Source organism: Triturus cristatus, chromosome 10 (genome assembly GCF_964204655.1).
Source record: "Triturus cristatus chromosome 10, aTriCri1.1, whole genome shotgun sequence".
In the NCBI taxonomy this organism is placed as follows: Eukaryota; Metazoa; Chordata; class Amphibia; order Caudata; family Salamandridae; genus Triturus; species Triturus cristatus.
Genome location: NC_140593.1, coordinates 414,763,601 through 414,781,615, shown reverse-complemented (window position 1 = coordinate 414,781,615; position 18,015 = coordinate 414,763,601). Strand labels below are relative to the sequence as shown.

The 18,015-nt window shown below is 44.4% G+C and overlaps 1 protein-coding gene across 6 annotated transcripts in view; it reads right to left on the bottom strand.

Annotated features, from left to right (window-relative positions):
- The window catches only part of ACBD5 (acyl-CoA binding domain containing 5), a 319,177-nt gene extending 301,422 nt beyond the window's left edge, over positions 1–17,755 (bottom strand). For 3 of the 6 annotated variants that reach the window (XM_085631746.1, XM_085631748.1, XM_085631752.1), the window contains exons 1-2: positions 17,608–17,755; positions 11,019–11,145 (exon numbers count right to left, since the gene is read on the bottom strand). In XM_085631746.1, the coding sequence (XP_085487872.1) occupies positions 11,019–11,145; positions 17,608–17,661 (181 nt within the window). In that variant the 5' untranslated portion in view covers positions 17,662–17,755. Of the gene's footprint in view, positions 1–11,018; positions 11,146–17,139; positions 17,254–17,607 lie in introns of those variants that run through there. The other 3 variants (XM_085631747.1, XM_085631749.1, XM_085631751.1) reach the window with 2 other exon arrangements.
- Between the last annotated feature and the right edge of the window lie 260 nt (positions 17,756–18,015).

Below are 18,015 nucleotides of genomic sequence, written 5' to 3'. Positions count from 1 at the left end.
GGAAGACATGGCTTGGCAGTTCGGGCTGGACTGTTCCCATGAGGCACAGGGTCAAGACTGATTTGCATATGGCCATGTCTGAACTGGGGTGGCGTAGTGGGCAAAAGAACGATGGATTTAACCCAGATCTTTTGACTGGGGGAGAATGTCTGCATTGTCAGCATTCCGTCCATCATTTGTTTGTTGTAACGCTTTTCGCCCTAAGTGGGATGGGTATTCCCAGACGTGGGACCCGTGCTCACTACGCCACTGGAGTCAAGCTATCCTGGCTGATGACGGCTGATAGCCAGGAACCGGTCCTAGGATGCTTGATTCCGGTCCAGGGAAGACATGGCTTGGCAGTTCGGGCTGGACTGTTCCCATGAGGCACAGGGTCAAGACTGATTTGCATATGGCCATGTCTGAACTGGGGTGGCGTAGTGGGCAAAAGAACGATGGATTTAACCCAGATCTTTTGACTGGGGGAGAATGTCTGCATTGTCAGCATTCCGTCCATCATTTGTTTGTTGTAACGCTTTTCGCCCTAAGTGGGATGGGTATTCCCAGACGTGGGACCCGTGCTCACTACGCCACTGGAGTCAAGCTATCCTGGCTGATGACGGCTGATAGCCAGAAACCGGTCCTAGGATGCTTGATTCCGGTCCAGGGAAGACATGGCTTGGCAGTTCGGGCTGGACTGTTCCCATGAGGCACAGGGTCAAGACTGATTTGCATATGGCCATGTCTGAACTGGGGTGGCGTAGTGGGCAAAAGAACGATGGATTTAACCCAGATCTTTTGACTGGGGGAGAATGTCTGCATTGTCAGCATTCCGTCCATCATTTGTTTGTTGTAACGCTTTTCGCCCTAAGTGGGATGGGTATTCCCAGACGTGGGACCCGTGCTCACTACGCCACTGGAGTCAAGCTATCCTGGCTGATGACGGCTGATAGCCAGAAACCGGTCCTAGGATGCTTGATTCCGGTCCAGGGAAGACATGGCTTGGCAGTTCGGGCTGGACTGTTCCCATGAGGCACAGGGTCAAGACTGATTTGCATATGGCCATGTCTGAACTGGGGTGGCGTAGTGGGCAAAAGAACGATGGATTTAACCCAGATCTTTTGACTGGGGGAGAATGTCTGCATTGTCAGCATTCCGTCCATCATTTGTTTGTTGTAACGCTTTTCGCCCTAAGTGGGATGGGTATTCCCAGACGTGGGACCCGTGCTCACTACGCCACTGGAGTCAAGCTATCCTGGCTGATGACGGCTGATAGCCAGAAACCGGTCCTAGGATGCTTGATTCCGGTCCAGGGAAGACATGGCTTGGCAGTTCGGGCTGGACTGTTCCCATGAGGCACAGGGTCAAGACTGATTTGCATATGGCCATGTCTGAACTGGGGTGGCGTAGTGGGCAAAAGAACGATGGATTTAACCCAGATCTTTTGACTGGGGGAGAATGTCTGCATTGTCAGCATTCCGTCCATCATTTGTTTGTTGTAACGCTTTTCGCCCTAAGTGGGATGGGTATTCCCAGACGTGGGACCCGTGCTCACTACGCCACTGGAGTCAAGCTATCCTGGCTGATGACGGCTGATAGCCAGAAACCGGTCCTAGGATGCTTGATTCCGGTCCAGGGAAGACATGGCTTGGCAGTTCGGGCTGGACTGTTCCCATGAGGCACAGGGTCAAGACTGATTTGCATATGGCCATGTCTGAACTGGGGTGGCGTAGTGGGCAAAAGAACGATGGATTTAACCCAGATCTTTTGACTGGGGGAGAATGTCTGCATTGTCAGCATTCCGTCCATCATTTGTTTGTTGTAACGCTTTTCGCCCTAAGTGGGATGGGTATTCCCAGACGTGGGACCCGTGCTCACTACGCCACTGGAGTCAAGCTATCCTGGCTGATGACGGCTGATAGCCAGAAACCGGTCCTAGGATGCTTGATTCCGGTCCAGGGAAGACATGGCTTGGCAGTTCGGGCTGGACTGTTCCCATGAGGCACAGGGTCAAGACTGATTTGCATATGGCCATGTCTGAACTGGGGTGGCGTAGTGGGCAAAAGAACGATGGATTTAACCCAGATCTTTTGACTGGGGGAGAATGTCTGCATTGTCAGCATTCCGTCCATCATTTGTTTGTTGTAACGCTTTTCGCCCTAAGTGGGATGGGTATTCCCAGACGTGGGACCCGTGCTCACTACGCCACTGGAGTCAAGCTATCCTGGCTGATGACGGCTGATAGCCAGAAACCGGTCCTAGGATGCTTGATTCCGGTCCAGGGAAGACATGGCTTGGCAGTTCGGGCTGGACTGTTCCCATGAGGCACAGGGTCAAGACTGATTTGCATATGGCCATGTCTGAACTGGGGTGGCGTAGTGGGCAAAAGAACGATGGATTTAACCCAGATCTTTTGACTGGGGGAGAATGTCTGCATTGTCAGCATTCCGTCCATCATTTGTTTGTTGTAACGCTTTTCGCCCTAAGTGGGATGGGTATTCCCAGACGTGGGACCCGTGCTCACTACGCCACTGGAGTCAAGCTATCCTGGCTGATGACGGCTGATAGCCAGAAACCGGTCCTAGGATGCTTGATTCCGGTCCAGGGAAGACATGGCTTGGCAGTTCGGGCTGGACTGTTCCCATGAGGCACAGGGTCAAGACTGATTTGCATATGGCCATGTCTGAACTGGGGTGGCGTAGTGGGCAAAAGAACGATGGATTTAACCCAGATCTTTTGACTGGGGGAGAATGTCTGCATTGTCAGCATTCCGTCCATCATTTGTTTGTTGTAACGCTTTTCGCCCTAAGTGGGATGGGTATTCCCAGACGTGGGACCCGTGCTCACTACGCCACTGGAGTCAAGCTATCCTGGCTGATGACGGCTGATAGCCAGAAACCGGTCCTAGGATGCTTGATTCCGGTCCAGGGAAGACATGGCTTGGCAGTTCGGGCTGGACTGTTCCCATGAGGCACAGGGTCAAGACTGATTTGCATATGGCCATGTCTGAACTGGGGTGGCGTAGTGGGCAAAAGAACGATGGATTTAACCCAGATCTTTTGACTGGGGGAGAATGTCTGCATTGTCAGCATTCCGTCCATCATTTGTTTGTTGTAACGCTTTTCGCCCTAAGTGGGATGGGTATTCCCAGACGTGGGACCCGTGCTCACTACGCCACTGGAGTCAAGCTATCCTGGCTGATGACGGCTGATAGCCAGAAACCGGTCCTAGGATGCTTGATTCCGGTCCAGGGAAGACATGGCTTGGCAGTTCGGGCTGGACTGTTCCCATGAGGCACAGGGTCAAGACTGATTTGCATATGGCCATGTCTGAACTGGGGTGGCGTAGTGGGCAAAAGAACGATGGATTTAACCCAGATCTTTTGACTGGGGGAGAATGTCTGCATTGTCAGCATTCCGTCCATCATTTGTTTGTTGTAACGCTTTTCGCCCTAAGTGGGATGGGTATTCCCAGACGTGGGACCCGTGCTCACTACGCCACTGGAGTCAAGCTATCCTGGCTGATGACGGCTGATAGCCAGAAACCGGTCCTAGGATGCTTGATTCCGGTCCAGGGAAGACATGGCTTGGCAGTTCGGGCTGGACTGTTCCCATGAGGCACAGGGTCAAGACTGATTTGCATATGGCCATGTCTGAACTGGGGTGGCGTAGTGGGCAAAAGAACGATGGATTTAACCCAGATCTTTTGACTGGGGGAGAATGTCTGCATTGTCAGCATTCCGTCCATCATTTGTTTGTTGTAACGCTTTTCGCCCTAAGTGGGATGGGTATTCCCAGACGTGGGACCCGTGCTCACTACGCCACTGGAGTCAAGCTATCCTGGCTGATGACGGCTGATAGCCAGAAACCGGTCCTAGGATGCTTGATTCCGGTCCAGGGAAGACATGGCTTGGCAGTTCGGGCTGGACTGTTCCCATGAGGCACAGGGTCAAGACTGATTTGCATATGGCCATGTCTGAACTGGGGTGGCGTAGTGGGCAAAAGAACGATGGATTTAACCCAGATCTTTTGACTGGGGGAGAATGTCTGCATTGTCAGCATTCCGTCCATCATTTGTTTGTTGTAACGACAATGGAGGGTGGGCAGGCAAGGCCAAGCAGCACACAGACAACACCAGAGGGTGAGCTGGAGGGGATGGGGAAGCATAAGGACAACAGAACGTGTGCAGGCTTCCCTGGGGAGCAAATAAACAAAAGGTGGAGTGAAAGCAAAAACGGCATGGGAACATGGATGGGGAGGAAGCAAGAACAGCAACGGATGGAGGGCAATGAAGAGGAACACGAAGTGGAAGAAGTAAATGAAGAAGACAACTCGAAAACACACACACTCTCGTAGAGTACTTAATCAAAATGAAAAAAGTAGCGCCTAAAAATTCAGCAGTGAAAAGACACAAGTATTGCATTTGTGCATCAGAGGAGGGACATACACAAGTAGAGGAAGGAAAACCTACAGAAGCTGAAGAATAAGAAGCAAGCAAATGAACATGACAACAGAGCCTACGAAATGGTAAGCAAGGAAGGGGGGAGCGAAGCCAATGTAAGTTAACAACATGTCTTGCAACAGACAACGCATGCTCCATCTTCAGTGAGACCTAAAGACATGGAAAGGAATATATAGAGAGTAATAAACACTAGTTAAGACTGATTCAATTATTATTGATAACTGAATCAATCTTAACTATTACATTGTTAATTAACACGTTGCATCTTAAAACGACTGTTGCTGTCCAAAGAGAAAACATGGCAGTGGAAAGTCTGCTCAGGCTTTGCTTGCATAATGTTAAGGAACAATATTGGCTTCGGTTCTTGGGCAAGAGGATTGCAGCTTGCAGGAGCTACTTATGGGGATGCTTCCATAGTGAAGTGCAAAGGTCAAAAAGGAATTACCGAATTAACCAACTTTGAGTGCAATAATTGGGGGATACACAGTGAGTCACTACTAAGGAACACTAACTAGATGAATGGATATCAAGATTTGGGTAGCATCTTGGTTCACTACAGAATGTACAAGATTGTCCCCCAAATAGAAGCCCAATCTTCATATTTCCCAGTGTAGGAGTGAAAGCAAAGCATATTGTATGGGTGACCGGACACAGAAATAAGGGGAATTAGGCTCTAGAATCTGCTCGCACAGTAGAGTGCTGCCGCAACACATTTATCGATCACTCGAGCGTAAGGCTAAGAAACGTCTGGGCACTTTAACCCCAGAGAAGGAGGAAGTACTTGTGATCATGAAGCTATAGGGGTTAAGCTATTATCTCACTTAAGTTTAAGTAAGCCATTAGGGTTTGTGAAAATTAGGTCACATCTAGCTCCTCAACAGGCAACAAAGTTCTTCCTTCTCTTCTCAAGTCACAGCCACTGTGCGACTTTGCAGATTTTTCTAAACGTGGATCCAGTTGCAAGGGAGGGTAGCAATCCATCATACATTATACTCGGGTCCTAAATTCTTTCTCTCCAACATAGGTTGGTAGGCCTCCTCAGTGTTGACTCGATGAAGATGAACCAAGGATTGGCTGAAGGATCAAGTACTACAACTAATACTATGGCGATTTAGGGGGGTTACAAGAACGACCGGAGGTTCCGCCTTATTCAAAGGTCTGAGGGTTTCTCCAATCCTACGAAAGTGTCTTGCTGCAGCTGCTGGCCAGATTTCACAGGCCTCCTTGCCCAGTGTCCACAGTGCAGCCGTTATGAATTGCTTTAAGGGTGATGCACATTCGCCATCGACTGGAGGCTTGTTTTCCTCCTGTTGCCAAGGGAACAGCCTACAACACACAACACAGGAAATCGGGGGTGTGTGTGTGTGTGAATATCACGCAGGCAGTGAAAACCTACCCTTGGGACAAAGGGAATGAATTAGAGGACTCCAGTATCCTTCAGGGAACAGGTTTTGAAGAGGAGAACATATGTGAAAGCTGATAGGTTAGAGATGGAAAACACCTTGGTCATCAAATAGGAAATCCATCATTTTGTTCAACACACACAGATTTCAGTAGACTCCTGCACTCACCAGTTCATTAATAAATCTCATGACAGGCATCTTTCAGATCTGTCCCAATTACAAAGACTGCAAAGTACCCTAGATTTGGGGTTGTAGGATATCGCACAACCTACAATTACATCATCCTGCCACTAGATCTCCTTTCAGTATATAGCCCAGGTATGTTTCACATCATTTTTATCAATACATCTAGTGCCACCACATTGACCCTACCTCTAACTTTAAGCTTGAATAATCTTTTTAAGTATATTTTTTTTTATTTGAAAAAAATACTATTTTATTATTAAATCATAGTTGTAATTACATTAAATTCAACTAATAGCGTAGTAAATATAATTTATGAATTTCATGTAGTAACACTATTATTTTGCATTTTGTATTAACATAACACTATACTTTGAATGTGTGACGATATTTTTTGGACAAAACATTTTATTAAAGTTTCCATTAGTACACAAAAGAAACGTGTTTCAAAATTAATATTCTGAATTCTTTACATTCCTTAAGCTCTACAGTTAATCATCAATCATTTGATTAACATGCGTTAGCATAACAAACAGGTGCCACAAAAACCCCCACCGACCTTGAGACATCCGGCATTATTTGTGTATATGCAACCTTTAAGGGCACTCTAATATTTTATCTTTTAATTCCTTATATTTACATTTAAAAATGTTTTATTTTTACTCCTTAAGCCCAACTTTCACTTTTTTTAAACATTAATTAATAAAACCTTATCCCAATAAAGGGCAAAAGACTTTTGTCATTTTCTATCTCGGCGTGGATGGCACTGTGCTAATCCTATGCTTAAAGACTTTGATAGAAAAGCAGACAGTTGAGGTGAGCAAATTTAGAGTGTTGCTTGTGTTGAGAGTGCTCTATACAGGAGATGCTTTCCACCTAAACTTGAGAACTACCCAGAGTTCTCTGCTTCTTTTTTGCATAATTTATGCGTCACTCTATGCCTGATAGGGTTTTGTTTTGACTTATACTGGGTGCTTCCTTGTGTCTGTACAAAGCTATACCTCTCTGAAGAGCTCTAAAGAGAGCGAAACACGTGTCAGGGGTTGCTTTTATTCATTTCAGGTTGGCTTGGATGGTATTTTACCAATCCATAGCTGTAAATACTGCGCCCAGAGTGGTAAACGGCTTTGGCCATTTTACAACTCAGCATGGATAGCACTGAGCTAATCCTATGTTTAAAGACTTGGCTGTAGAAATAGCAAAAGACTTTGTCCTTTTCTATTTCAGCGTGGATGACACTGTGCTAATCCTATGCTTAAAGACTTTGATAGAAAAGCGGACATATGAGGTGAGCAAATTTAGAGTGTCGCTGGTGTTGAGGGTGCTCTATATAGGACCTGCTTTCCACCTAAACTTGAGAACTACCCAGAGTTCCCTGCTTCTTTTTTGCCCAATAATTATGTATATATTGGGGTGCTACCAATACCATTTTGATGTATTTAAATCGTTGTAACATTTAGTTCCTCAACGACATCATTTTTCTAAATGTATGTATAGTCCCAAAAATTGAAAAGGAGTTATGGTTTACTAATATAGTGATAGTTTTAGAGTCTGTACCACAATACCTAAAAATACGTCAAATTAAAAAGTTAAAATATTTATTTCTCCAAATTCCCTACCCTAGCCAAACAAAATAACATACCACCAATAATCCAACGTAATCAATTGCATGTAGAATAACTGCACATAAATGGTATGGAAATGTTCAACAATACTGACGTAAAACAGGGGAAAACAATTAAAACCCAGTATATTATCATGCATTATAACAAGAAAAAAAATGCGAAGATGTTCCTAAAATCCCTCTCCAACATACAATGCATAGAAATGCATCAAACATTTTTCATGCTCAAAATTCGTTTTAGGCAACATAGAATTTCTGATATTTAAAAAATAATTTTTACATTCCATATGCATGAAAATCAAGTTAAAAACTAGAAATGTCTGTAAAAACAAGATAAAAACCTTATAATTACTATTATATACGGACATGTACGAAATATATTACAACCAGAAGTAACACCTCATCATCCTAATTACTCAATACGCGTAACACAAACTCCAATAATTTCTTCAATGTCACAAACTTTAACAAAAATATATTCCCATAAAAATAGATTGCCAACTGTAATCAACCAGAATAAAGTTAGTTAATGGCACAAATAATGTGGGATTAAGGATAAGGTAATAGGGTTGGGAGAGAGATTAAGTGAAAGTAATACCTTAACTTTCGAATTTCATGTCTTTTTAGGTTTTGTGGCTTAGTTGCTATTGCGATGGAATCCAATTGGGGTGTGGTTTATCGCACTCCTAGGTATGTTCCGTGTAATCTACTTTGTTTAAGTGGGGGGTGCCGTACTGGTGAACCCTTCTGGGCGCAAGGGTAAACAACAAATGACAACAAGCGTTATCTCCTGTAAGAGTAAAGTCTCCAAGTAGGCACACCTTGATTGAAATATCAACAAAATTGCTATTGCCACATTAGTCAAACTGAACATCCTTTTAGTTTATTAGAAGAGCTCATTATTTTAGTGTTTAGACTTTAGCTATTGCTTTATGACAACAGATAACTGGGCGTGTGTTGGAACAACTGTTGCTCTAGGAGGGTGGCTTTGTAGACGAGTGATGCTGGGTGTCTGATAAAGATGTGTGATAGTATTTGTGTGGTTATATCATGGCGAGTGTGTTGGCAAATGACGGTGACTGTCTGGGCATCCGATATGGCTGTGTTTTAAGCCTGGTCATGCATGAGTGGAATACTGACTAATTGGCGGTGTGATTGTGGTTATTTTGACATTTGCTGCTGGATGTGTACGCATCTGATGGCAGGTTCTTGACTTTGAGATTGATTGTGTGTATGCGTGTACACAACAGTGGCAGCGCGTGTGTACAATGGTGGCTGCATGCATGCCCATACAGTTGTGGCAGCATGCACATAAGGCATGGCTGCAGGCGCATACAGCCATGGCTGTACGGGCATACAGAGATGGCTATGCGAGCATACAATTATGGCTGCTCGGGCGCATGATACTGCGTGGGCGTACAATGGTAGCTGCGTCGGCGCAGGAGAGGACGTTGATATTGAGAGAGCAGATGATGCTGGATAGAAGGATCAAGTATAAGTGGAAGAGGATCGAGCTTGCGGAACTTGAAGAGGAGGGTATAGGCGTCCAAGGTGTACAATTCCAGGCTGATTGACATGGTCCTTCCTGACAGGAAGGAGCAGATCCATTGGAGTGCATGTCTTCGGATTCCACTATTGTGTAGGCATTGGATGAGGATAGGGTGGGAGACTATCAAATGCTGCAGAAAGGTCGAGGAGGATGAGGGCTGCCGTATCTCCTCTGTTTAGAGTGGCAGCGATGAGGGCAGTTTGGGGGCTGTGGTAGGGTCTGAAACCAGACTGAGTGCTGTTGAGGAATTAGTTGTCATTTGGGGTAATCGGTGAGGTGTCTGTTGATGATTTTCTTTAAGACTTTGGCCGGGAATGATAGCAGGGAGATTGGTCTGTAGGTGGCGAGCACTAAAGGATCCACAAAGGGTTTCTTCAGCAATAGGACAGTTGCATGTTTCCAACCATTTGGGAAGGTAGCAGGGGAGTTGAAGGCATTCAGAATGAGTGTGAGCATGGCACGGATGGGTTTCAATCCTCTGGAGTTGTGGTGGTGGCAGGGGTCGGATGGTGCCCCTGAGTGGTATGTGAGAATGTGTGCATTGCTCCTGTATGTGCCCTTATTCATCAGTGTATTTAAGGGAGTTTAAAGTGTTTCTGCACAAGCTGTGTCTGAATGAAGAGAAGTGCACTATTACCGTCTATGCCATTATTGTGCAGTGTTTTGATAGATTCTTGTGTTACCATGCTGTATCTGTTCTGGATGCATGATAGAGTATGCCCAGCTGCTCGGCGGGAGGTGGGGAGAGATAGTGAGAGAGAGAGAGAGAGAGAGAGAGATAGTGAGAGAGATAGTGAGAGAGATAGTGAGAGAGATAGAGATAGTGAGAGAGATAGAGATAGTGAGAGAGATAGAGATAGTGAGAGAGATAGAGATAGTGAGAGAGATAGAGATAGAGATAGAGAGAGAGAGAGAGAGAGAGAGAGATAGAGAGAGAGAGAGAGAGAGAGAGAGAGATAGAGATAGAGAGAGAGATAGAGAGAGAGATAGAGAGAGATAGAGAGAGAGAGATAGAGAGATAGAGAGAGATAGAGAGAGAGAGATAGAGAGAGAGAGATAGATAGAGAGAGATAGAGAGATAGAGAGATAGAGAGATAGAGAGATAGATAGAGAGAGAGAGAGAGAGACACGAACAGACAGAGACAGAGAGAGGCTTTGTCGGACCCCCTGCACAGTTGCTTTTCCAACCTGGCCTGAGTTTGTCTTATGTAAGTAAAGCTTCATAAATAGGTTTTCACTCTACAAATATAAACATTATAAGTGCCAACCCTACAATTTTAAACTATCCTGACAAACTTAGATGAAATATGTTTTCTTTTAGAAGTTTTATATTCTTGAGGGGGTGGGAAGGCAGGTTAGTACCAATAATTCAACCACGAAAATACAGCTCTTAGAGAGGTCTACTAGGATTTCAAACCTATACATGTTTTATCTATGTAAGCACATATATTTGATTGGCCTCTGTAAAACTTTGCCTGACCCATGGAATCAACAGTGTTAATGTTAATGAGAACACCCAAGCCTTGCAATGCTGCTCTCTTCCATTCTCATCTCTTGTGATCCATTTAAAAATGCAGTGACCAGGTAAAATAAGGTAACAATTGATGAAATACTCCATTTGAGAAACCCATTCTTCACTCTGCGCAATAAGATGAATGCAACTTGAATCACATTCTTACACTTTGAGATCACATTTAGAAGAATTTCATAGGCTAGTGATGCATTATCTGCATAGTCAGCATGCAGAGTTGTCCTTTGGAAGGTATGCATGTGTACTGCCCTAACCAGCTCTAAAAACACTTGGCTTATGCTTCCATACCTTTTTTGGGAAGACTCTGAATCACCTTCACTGCCGCCTGAAAGCGGGTCTCATGTAAGGGCACAGGGGCTTCCATGCCGTCTGAACACCGGGATGTCAGTTCCGAGCCCGCTCCAATTCTCTGACCCTAGGGGAAATGAGAAAGAGCGAATGAGGTGCCAGGTGCCATTATAAGTAGTAACAGCAGCAACAAACTATGAGTGTCATCCAGAATGGGAAGGAGAGAAATATAGGAAAAACAGCATGGATTCAAGCAAGCCTGGCTGAAGACGGCTGAAATGCCAGAAACCCGTCCTAGAGAAGACATGGCTTGGCAGTACGGGCTGGACTGTTCCCATGAGGCACAGGGTCAGACTGATTTGCATATGGCCATGTCTGAACTGGGGTGGCAGAGTGGGCAAAAGAACGGTGATGGATTAAACCCAGATCAGTTGACTGGGGGTGAGTGCTTGCAATGTTCAACACTCCGTCCATCATTTCCTTTGGTTTTTGTGTTTGCTTCTTAGTCATTATAAACTAGGTCAGAAATGTAAACCATGCCAGGATAAATACAGGAATTTCATGTTACACTTGTTACACAACAAATTCAGAAAATATGCTGACATTCAGGGCAAAATGATAGTGCAAAAAGAGGGAAAACAATGCAAACAACCAAAATTCGAGCACCTGATGCTTGCAAGAATTGTGGTTTTTGCTCTATTTTTATAATGTGAAATGCGTCCTCACACCAAAAATTGACGGCAGGACGAATTTTGCTCTAAACTGTAGCCCTAAATGAGAGGTTCTAATTTTGCTTATTGTGCACAATTTCATGTAGGTTTCCCGATATTTTGCATAATTACATGAATTCCACACACCCCAACCCACCAGATATGTCCAATAGTCATTCTCAGAAAGTATGATGCCTGTGTTGTAAGATATAAAGCTACAACAACATTTCAAAGATTAGTCATGAAGTGCAGATTAATATGGGTACAGCCTCCGCAGTCATATTAATAGCAGCATACCACTGGTGATCAGAAGAGGTTAACAATTTCTGAGACATTACAAAAAAACACACTAAAACACTAACCTGGAAAATCTCAATATCAACTGTTAGGCGAGGAGGCTACTCTACTCCTACATTTTGTAAACATCCAGCTCTTATGAAGGTCCTGACTGATATTTAACGGTCTGTTGCTCTACTGTTTTCGTTGCTTGGACAGGCAAAGGGGAGCTCCGCCTCAGTGTAGAAACATAAGTCGTTTTTGAGAAGTACATGAAAAAACAGATGACTTGTGCACATCAGAACCTTTTTAGTAAACAATTTTGAGATGACATTGGATATTAAACTCACTTTCCATGTGCTGGTGGGACCATGAAGAGTGAGGGCGATTAGGAAACCATAGAAATGCCAGATTGCTGCATGCCACCATGATTCCATATTTACTGTTCTAGGCAACCATTAAACTAATGAGTGTACTTTGACAATGTAAGTCTTTGTTTCCTTCATTAGAAGCAAATGAACTCACACACTGAGGACAATGATTTTAAGGGACAGTCCAAAACTAGAAACAGCGAGTCTTGTTAACCCTAGATGTACACGAGGTAGCGGTGATACACAAACAGCTGGCAGATTCAGGAAATTTTGTGGGAGGGTGAAAACTCTACTTTGGGGAGAGTGGGGTATTAAATCCATTCCCATGGGCAAAGTATTGTAGGTAATTTTCTGCAGTGGCGAATAAAAAGAACAGGTTTGTGGGTGTGGGAGTACACGTAAGGCAGTCAGAAAAAAATATCAAAAGCAAGGAAACACAAACTAGAAGGATGTCAAAAATGGGAAAAGGTCGGATGTGTCGGATGTGGAGGCCCTAACCATAATGCAAATTTCAAATCATATGCAGCATGGAACCGGGCATGTGGATTTGCATAGGAGGGGTGATTTTGTCAGGAAGTGCAAAAATGAAGCAAGAGGCAAAGTAAAATATGAGGTTAATGACTGTGCCTAAGGAATAGATGCTTTAATGTTTAAAGTATTAAACAGTGTCATGGATGCCAAAGAAACAAGCATTTGCAATGCAATAGGTCTCTATTGACCTATTGATACTGTAAATTACAATGCCTTTTATTATTGCAGGTTTTTTTAAACACATAAATAAAAGGCATTGTCATTTACAATGCCACTAGCTCAAAATCTCACAACTGCGAGACCTATTGCGTTGCAAATGCTTGTTTTCCTTGCTACTTGCATGAGTGATGGTAAACTTAAAAACAGACGTAGGCATGCCACTCAGTCGTGGATGCAAGATCAGTTTGCAAAGTCAACACACAAAAAATATTTAAGCCAAGCCTCTAATTGTGTTGACCACGCTCCTTCAACAGGTTTACCACGACCCTTTTAGAGGCCCCCAGTTTTTTCATCCCACTTAAAACCCGGGTTATACGTACAATAATTCACTGCAAGTAATATACCGGTGGCAAGATGCTGGTCGGGCCAGTCTCTATCTAATGGAAACTCACAGCGTAATTGCTATAATTTAGTGTTCTGTGCAAAAAGCGAGATAGAAGAACATGGAATTAAACAAGCGAGATGGAAGAACATGGAATTAAACAACAGGGTCCTAAAGACAAAGATAGTCAGTTCAGAATAACTGAGCGACCGTGATAATGATTCGCTGATGCCTTTCTCGGGTATGAATCGTACTGGACTCTTCCTTTGCTGTATGGAGAGGAGCAACTTAGTGCCCTAAGTAACCCTTGTCCGCTGCGCTTCCACAAGCTTTTAACACACTTACTGCATTGCAGAAAACAAGGAAGCCGCTGATCTTCTAATACCATTTCCTCATCAATCCGGAGCCAGAAACATTTTTTTTCCAGCAACAACAACAACTAGAATACCTGGAGTGTCACGCTCCCGAAGCCACCAGGTTTAGACTGTTGACGGTATAAAACCCGTTTAAGTAGGAGCTGCAAAAGACTTGATGTGCCTGGCCACATGTAAAACTTTCACTTTCTGCCCAACCATCATCAGGCTGCTTTGGCGACCCGTGCCTAATTAAAGTGAAAGCGCCCATTGAGCGCTTTTATGCATGTAGCGCCCTCCATTGTCCCTAGAGTGCTGTGTGGGCACGCTGCAAATTCAAGCGCCACCATTATCCCACATTATTCATAAAAATTAAAAATAAAATAGTGCTCACAGACTAAATAAGGCGTCCCGTGAATCAACCGAAGTAAAAGGGCCAGTCGTTATGGGAGGTAACAAATGCAGACAAGGCGGTACCAAGGAGGGACTAACAAGGCTCTTTACGAATCAGACGCCTGCATTTACGAAGGACACTGACACAAGCCAATGACAAATATGGGCGGAGGGTGGGTGAAGCTTATATTACATACTCCACTACAAAAAGTCTCCAAGATCAGCGCATATGCGCTGACTCTAAGCTCGATCTAAAAATCAAGGTAAGTGCAGCTAAATTCAGTTACCCAAATTATGTTCTTACTAAAAAGCTTGAATGTGCTTAGGACGTCACACAAACACAGTTGGCCTCTTGGCAAATAGAGTCCATTCCCTGCTTCATACCTGCATCTCTTCACACTGTTATGGATCTACACACCGTCGCCATCTACCCGCATCAATCTCCGCAGCTTCTGACTGTTCCTGTAGCCCCTCTCAACTCTTTGCCTACCCCATACCACCTCATCAATCCCTCCGCAAGCTCTAAAACCTTTCCTCTACACAATACACCGGATATTTGCACAGTGCAGTCTGTATACATCAACAGCTCGGGAAGGAACTGGGATATGATGAAAGGGTGGACGCTCTTGAAGAATCATGCATTTTAGAGCTTGATGGACCAGTAATGGTAAAAACTGGAAGCAGTTTCAAGGCCGCTCTAAGAGGGAACTGAGTGATCTTTCCTGATGTTAATCTTTTTCTTAAATATGGAGGAATTGTGCAATGGATTGTATTGTATTGCCACTTACAAGGTGCTTTCATAAGACTTAAAGGGCCCAAAGTGTTTTCCAGTGCTCGTTTAAGAGGGTACTTTGTTTGTTTTACAGGGTTACACTTAAGATGATGGTATAGACCACAGTGAATACCAGAGACTACAGTCGTTCTCAGGGGTCCATCCAGGAGCAGAGAATGGAGAGTCCGAGGAATACCGCAGACATCACTGTTTAAGGCTTATGAGGTCTAGGCCAATAATAAAGAGTCATCACAAATAAGACAGCTTGTGGCAGTGAACAGAAGAAATATCACACTCACAAGAGTAGTTTATCCAGGAGGTCTACCTGGAAGCAGTACACAAAGGAGCTAGGGAATGACACGGACACCACATCATGGTCTATGGGGTTCATCCAGCGGTGGTGGAGGCGGAAACTGAGAAATACCAAAGATACTTGAGTAGTGAATTTTTGGGGCCCACCCAAGAGCAGTGAATGCAGAAACCAAGTGATGAATGTCACTAAAATCCTAGTGGCTAAGCAGCAATCAGCTATCTTATGGACAAAATGCAGCTTGTTTAAACAGGTAAAAGCTGTGCGGCAAGAGGTTGGATAAAGTGAGAAATGAGAAAAGAAAATCGAGCTGGATTGCGGCTCTTGGCGCTACTTGGTCTAAAGGGACCCAACCAGGAACACACCTACAGACAGCTCAGTGTAAAGTTGGATCAATGAGGCTTACCCAGAAGCAGTGAAGGTCCAACCAAAAGACAATTCATTATAGGATTTTACAGGGTCCACCCAGCAGGAGCTGAGAAAGGGTAATTCACCTATGTGGCTGAGAATCAGAACACCATGTAGAAAGAAAGTAATTATATCATCAACAAGGAGGGTGAGCAGGAGGAGAAGTTAGGGAGACGACTTGAATGGTAGAGGGCAGGGTTTCTTATCCAAGGCACTAAAAGGAAAGACGTCACAGGAACATGCCCTTAGCCTGGATGCTCGGGAGGCAGAGGTAATTGGAGTCAAGGGTAAAAGGGACTAGGTTATAATGGCACACAGATGTGGGAAGGTCTAAGCCCAAGTCACGTCTGCCAGGACTGCAAGGTGCCTCAGGGAAAAACGCACCACAAAAGAACCACCTGGGAAGAAACAAACACATATGCAGGCAGCAAAACTATACTAAACTATAAACAGTTATTTTTCTCCATGTTGACAAGACTATGCTGAGAAGCAACCAGGAAGCGGACCGACAGAGCTAAGAGGGTGCCACCGACTGGGAGAAAGCAAGTCATTGCATAGGGAGGAAATGGCAGGTCTGCGTAAATATCCCATTGCACAACATTGGAATGCAATACTAGTGGAATTAAAATACACGGACAGGGAGGCCGAAAACAACTCCCCACAGGTGGCAGATGAGCGAGACTTAGATGATGATCATCAAACATTCCCTACTTCGGACTCACAATGCATCTAATACTGTCATGTGCATGAAAGATTAGATAGGGAGCACAGAATGCTTAGACATGAGAGATCCAGTTGATCACCCCACACGGAATTGGAAAGGAAAGGTGACAGGCATAATAGAGAATAGAAGAGAAGACAGACTACCTTTCCTGTACATCATGACAGTCGCAACGGATTCTCCTCTGTGCTGGGACAATGGAAAGATGCGTTACACAATGTAATACACCGTGTTTAAGTACCATTATTGGGACCCATTAGGGTTCAAAGATCCTTTTACAAGAGACGTAAATGGTCTACCCAAGACATTTTTTTAAATGCTGCAGGAAACTGAGTTTTTAAATACGGTGAGGCATTAGTATTTGCCATGAATTAATCACTATTAGAAGGTGTCTGGTTTCAGACATGTGGCAGACTCGCTCAGAAGACCAGCGGTTGAATGTGCGGTTTTGATCGTCACTTTGTCTCAGAAGTGACAAGGATCGAGTTTGAGTGAAGGCAAGCACATCAAATATTTGGAATGTATAACAGGGCTCCATGCTGGAAGACAGGATTCAAATCCAAGACCAGTTTGTGTGTCAATAAACAAGCAATCCTTACCTTTTACGGGTTTCTTGGAGGTATATCCACTATAAGAATCGGTATTTTAATACAGGGTCAAATTATGAATTTTAAGACCCTTTTGCAGAGCATATTTGCTAACAAAAAAAATAGTTATATCAATATTTGCACTCACCAGCAAAAGTGTTCAAGTGCTGATGTTCGTAATTTAAGCGTGAGGTGTCTGAGACAGCTATAGCTGGCTGCTAACGCACTGTATGGACAATCAGTCAATAGCAGGGGACAGGTGCATGCCAGGGGGGCTAGAGGTTACCAGTCTCAGTGCTCTGCACATTATAGGACTTCTCCGGGGACTGCTTGTGTTTTCTATGCTACAGCGCTTCGGTACGAGTCTGCGTGCGTGCATAGTGACTGGCACTGAAATCGCACGGTAACTATTCCGGAGAGATGATTAATCTTCTCCCCGCACCGATCAGAATAGACTAGTCTTGTCAATATGACAGTGTCGGTCGGGCCCCTTGGTGTTGAAGCGAGCGAGAGTCAAATTTTGCAGGTGCACTTAAGTTTAAACTGAGATCCGAGTCACCCGGTGACATAACGAGTCTGCCTGACAAGGAGGGCTGGGGGTTAGGAACCCCTGTACCTTTTTAAGCCGCACCTGAACTCTGGCATCCCCTGCTTCGCTCACTGACATCATCTCCGATCAGGCTGTACATCGGTAAATGTAGTTCAAACATTAACATTCATGCTGGTCACATGACATACGTCGTCTCCATGGGATATTCAAACACTAGACCGCATGTGCAAATATGGTAGATCTCTTAGCGGCCATGCTGTGCGGTGGTAAACCCGCAACTAAAATATATATTTGTTACCGGCAATTGATAAACTTATATGCCACTGTGAGTGTCTTGTATTGTATTTAATGTTCGTAAAGGGAGACGCGCTCGAGTCAGCTCGTGCATGGGTGGACTCATCATTTGCATCAAGCAAGGAACACCCATAGACATAGAAGTAGGACTAGAAGAATCTGATCGCACTAGACAACAAA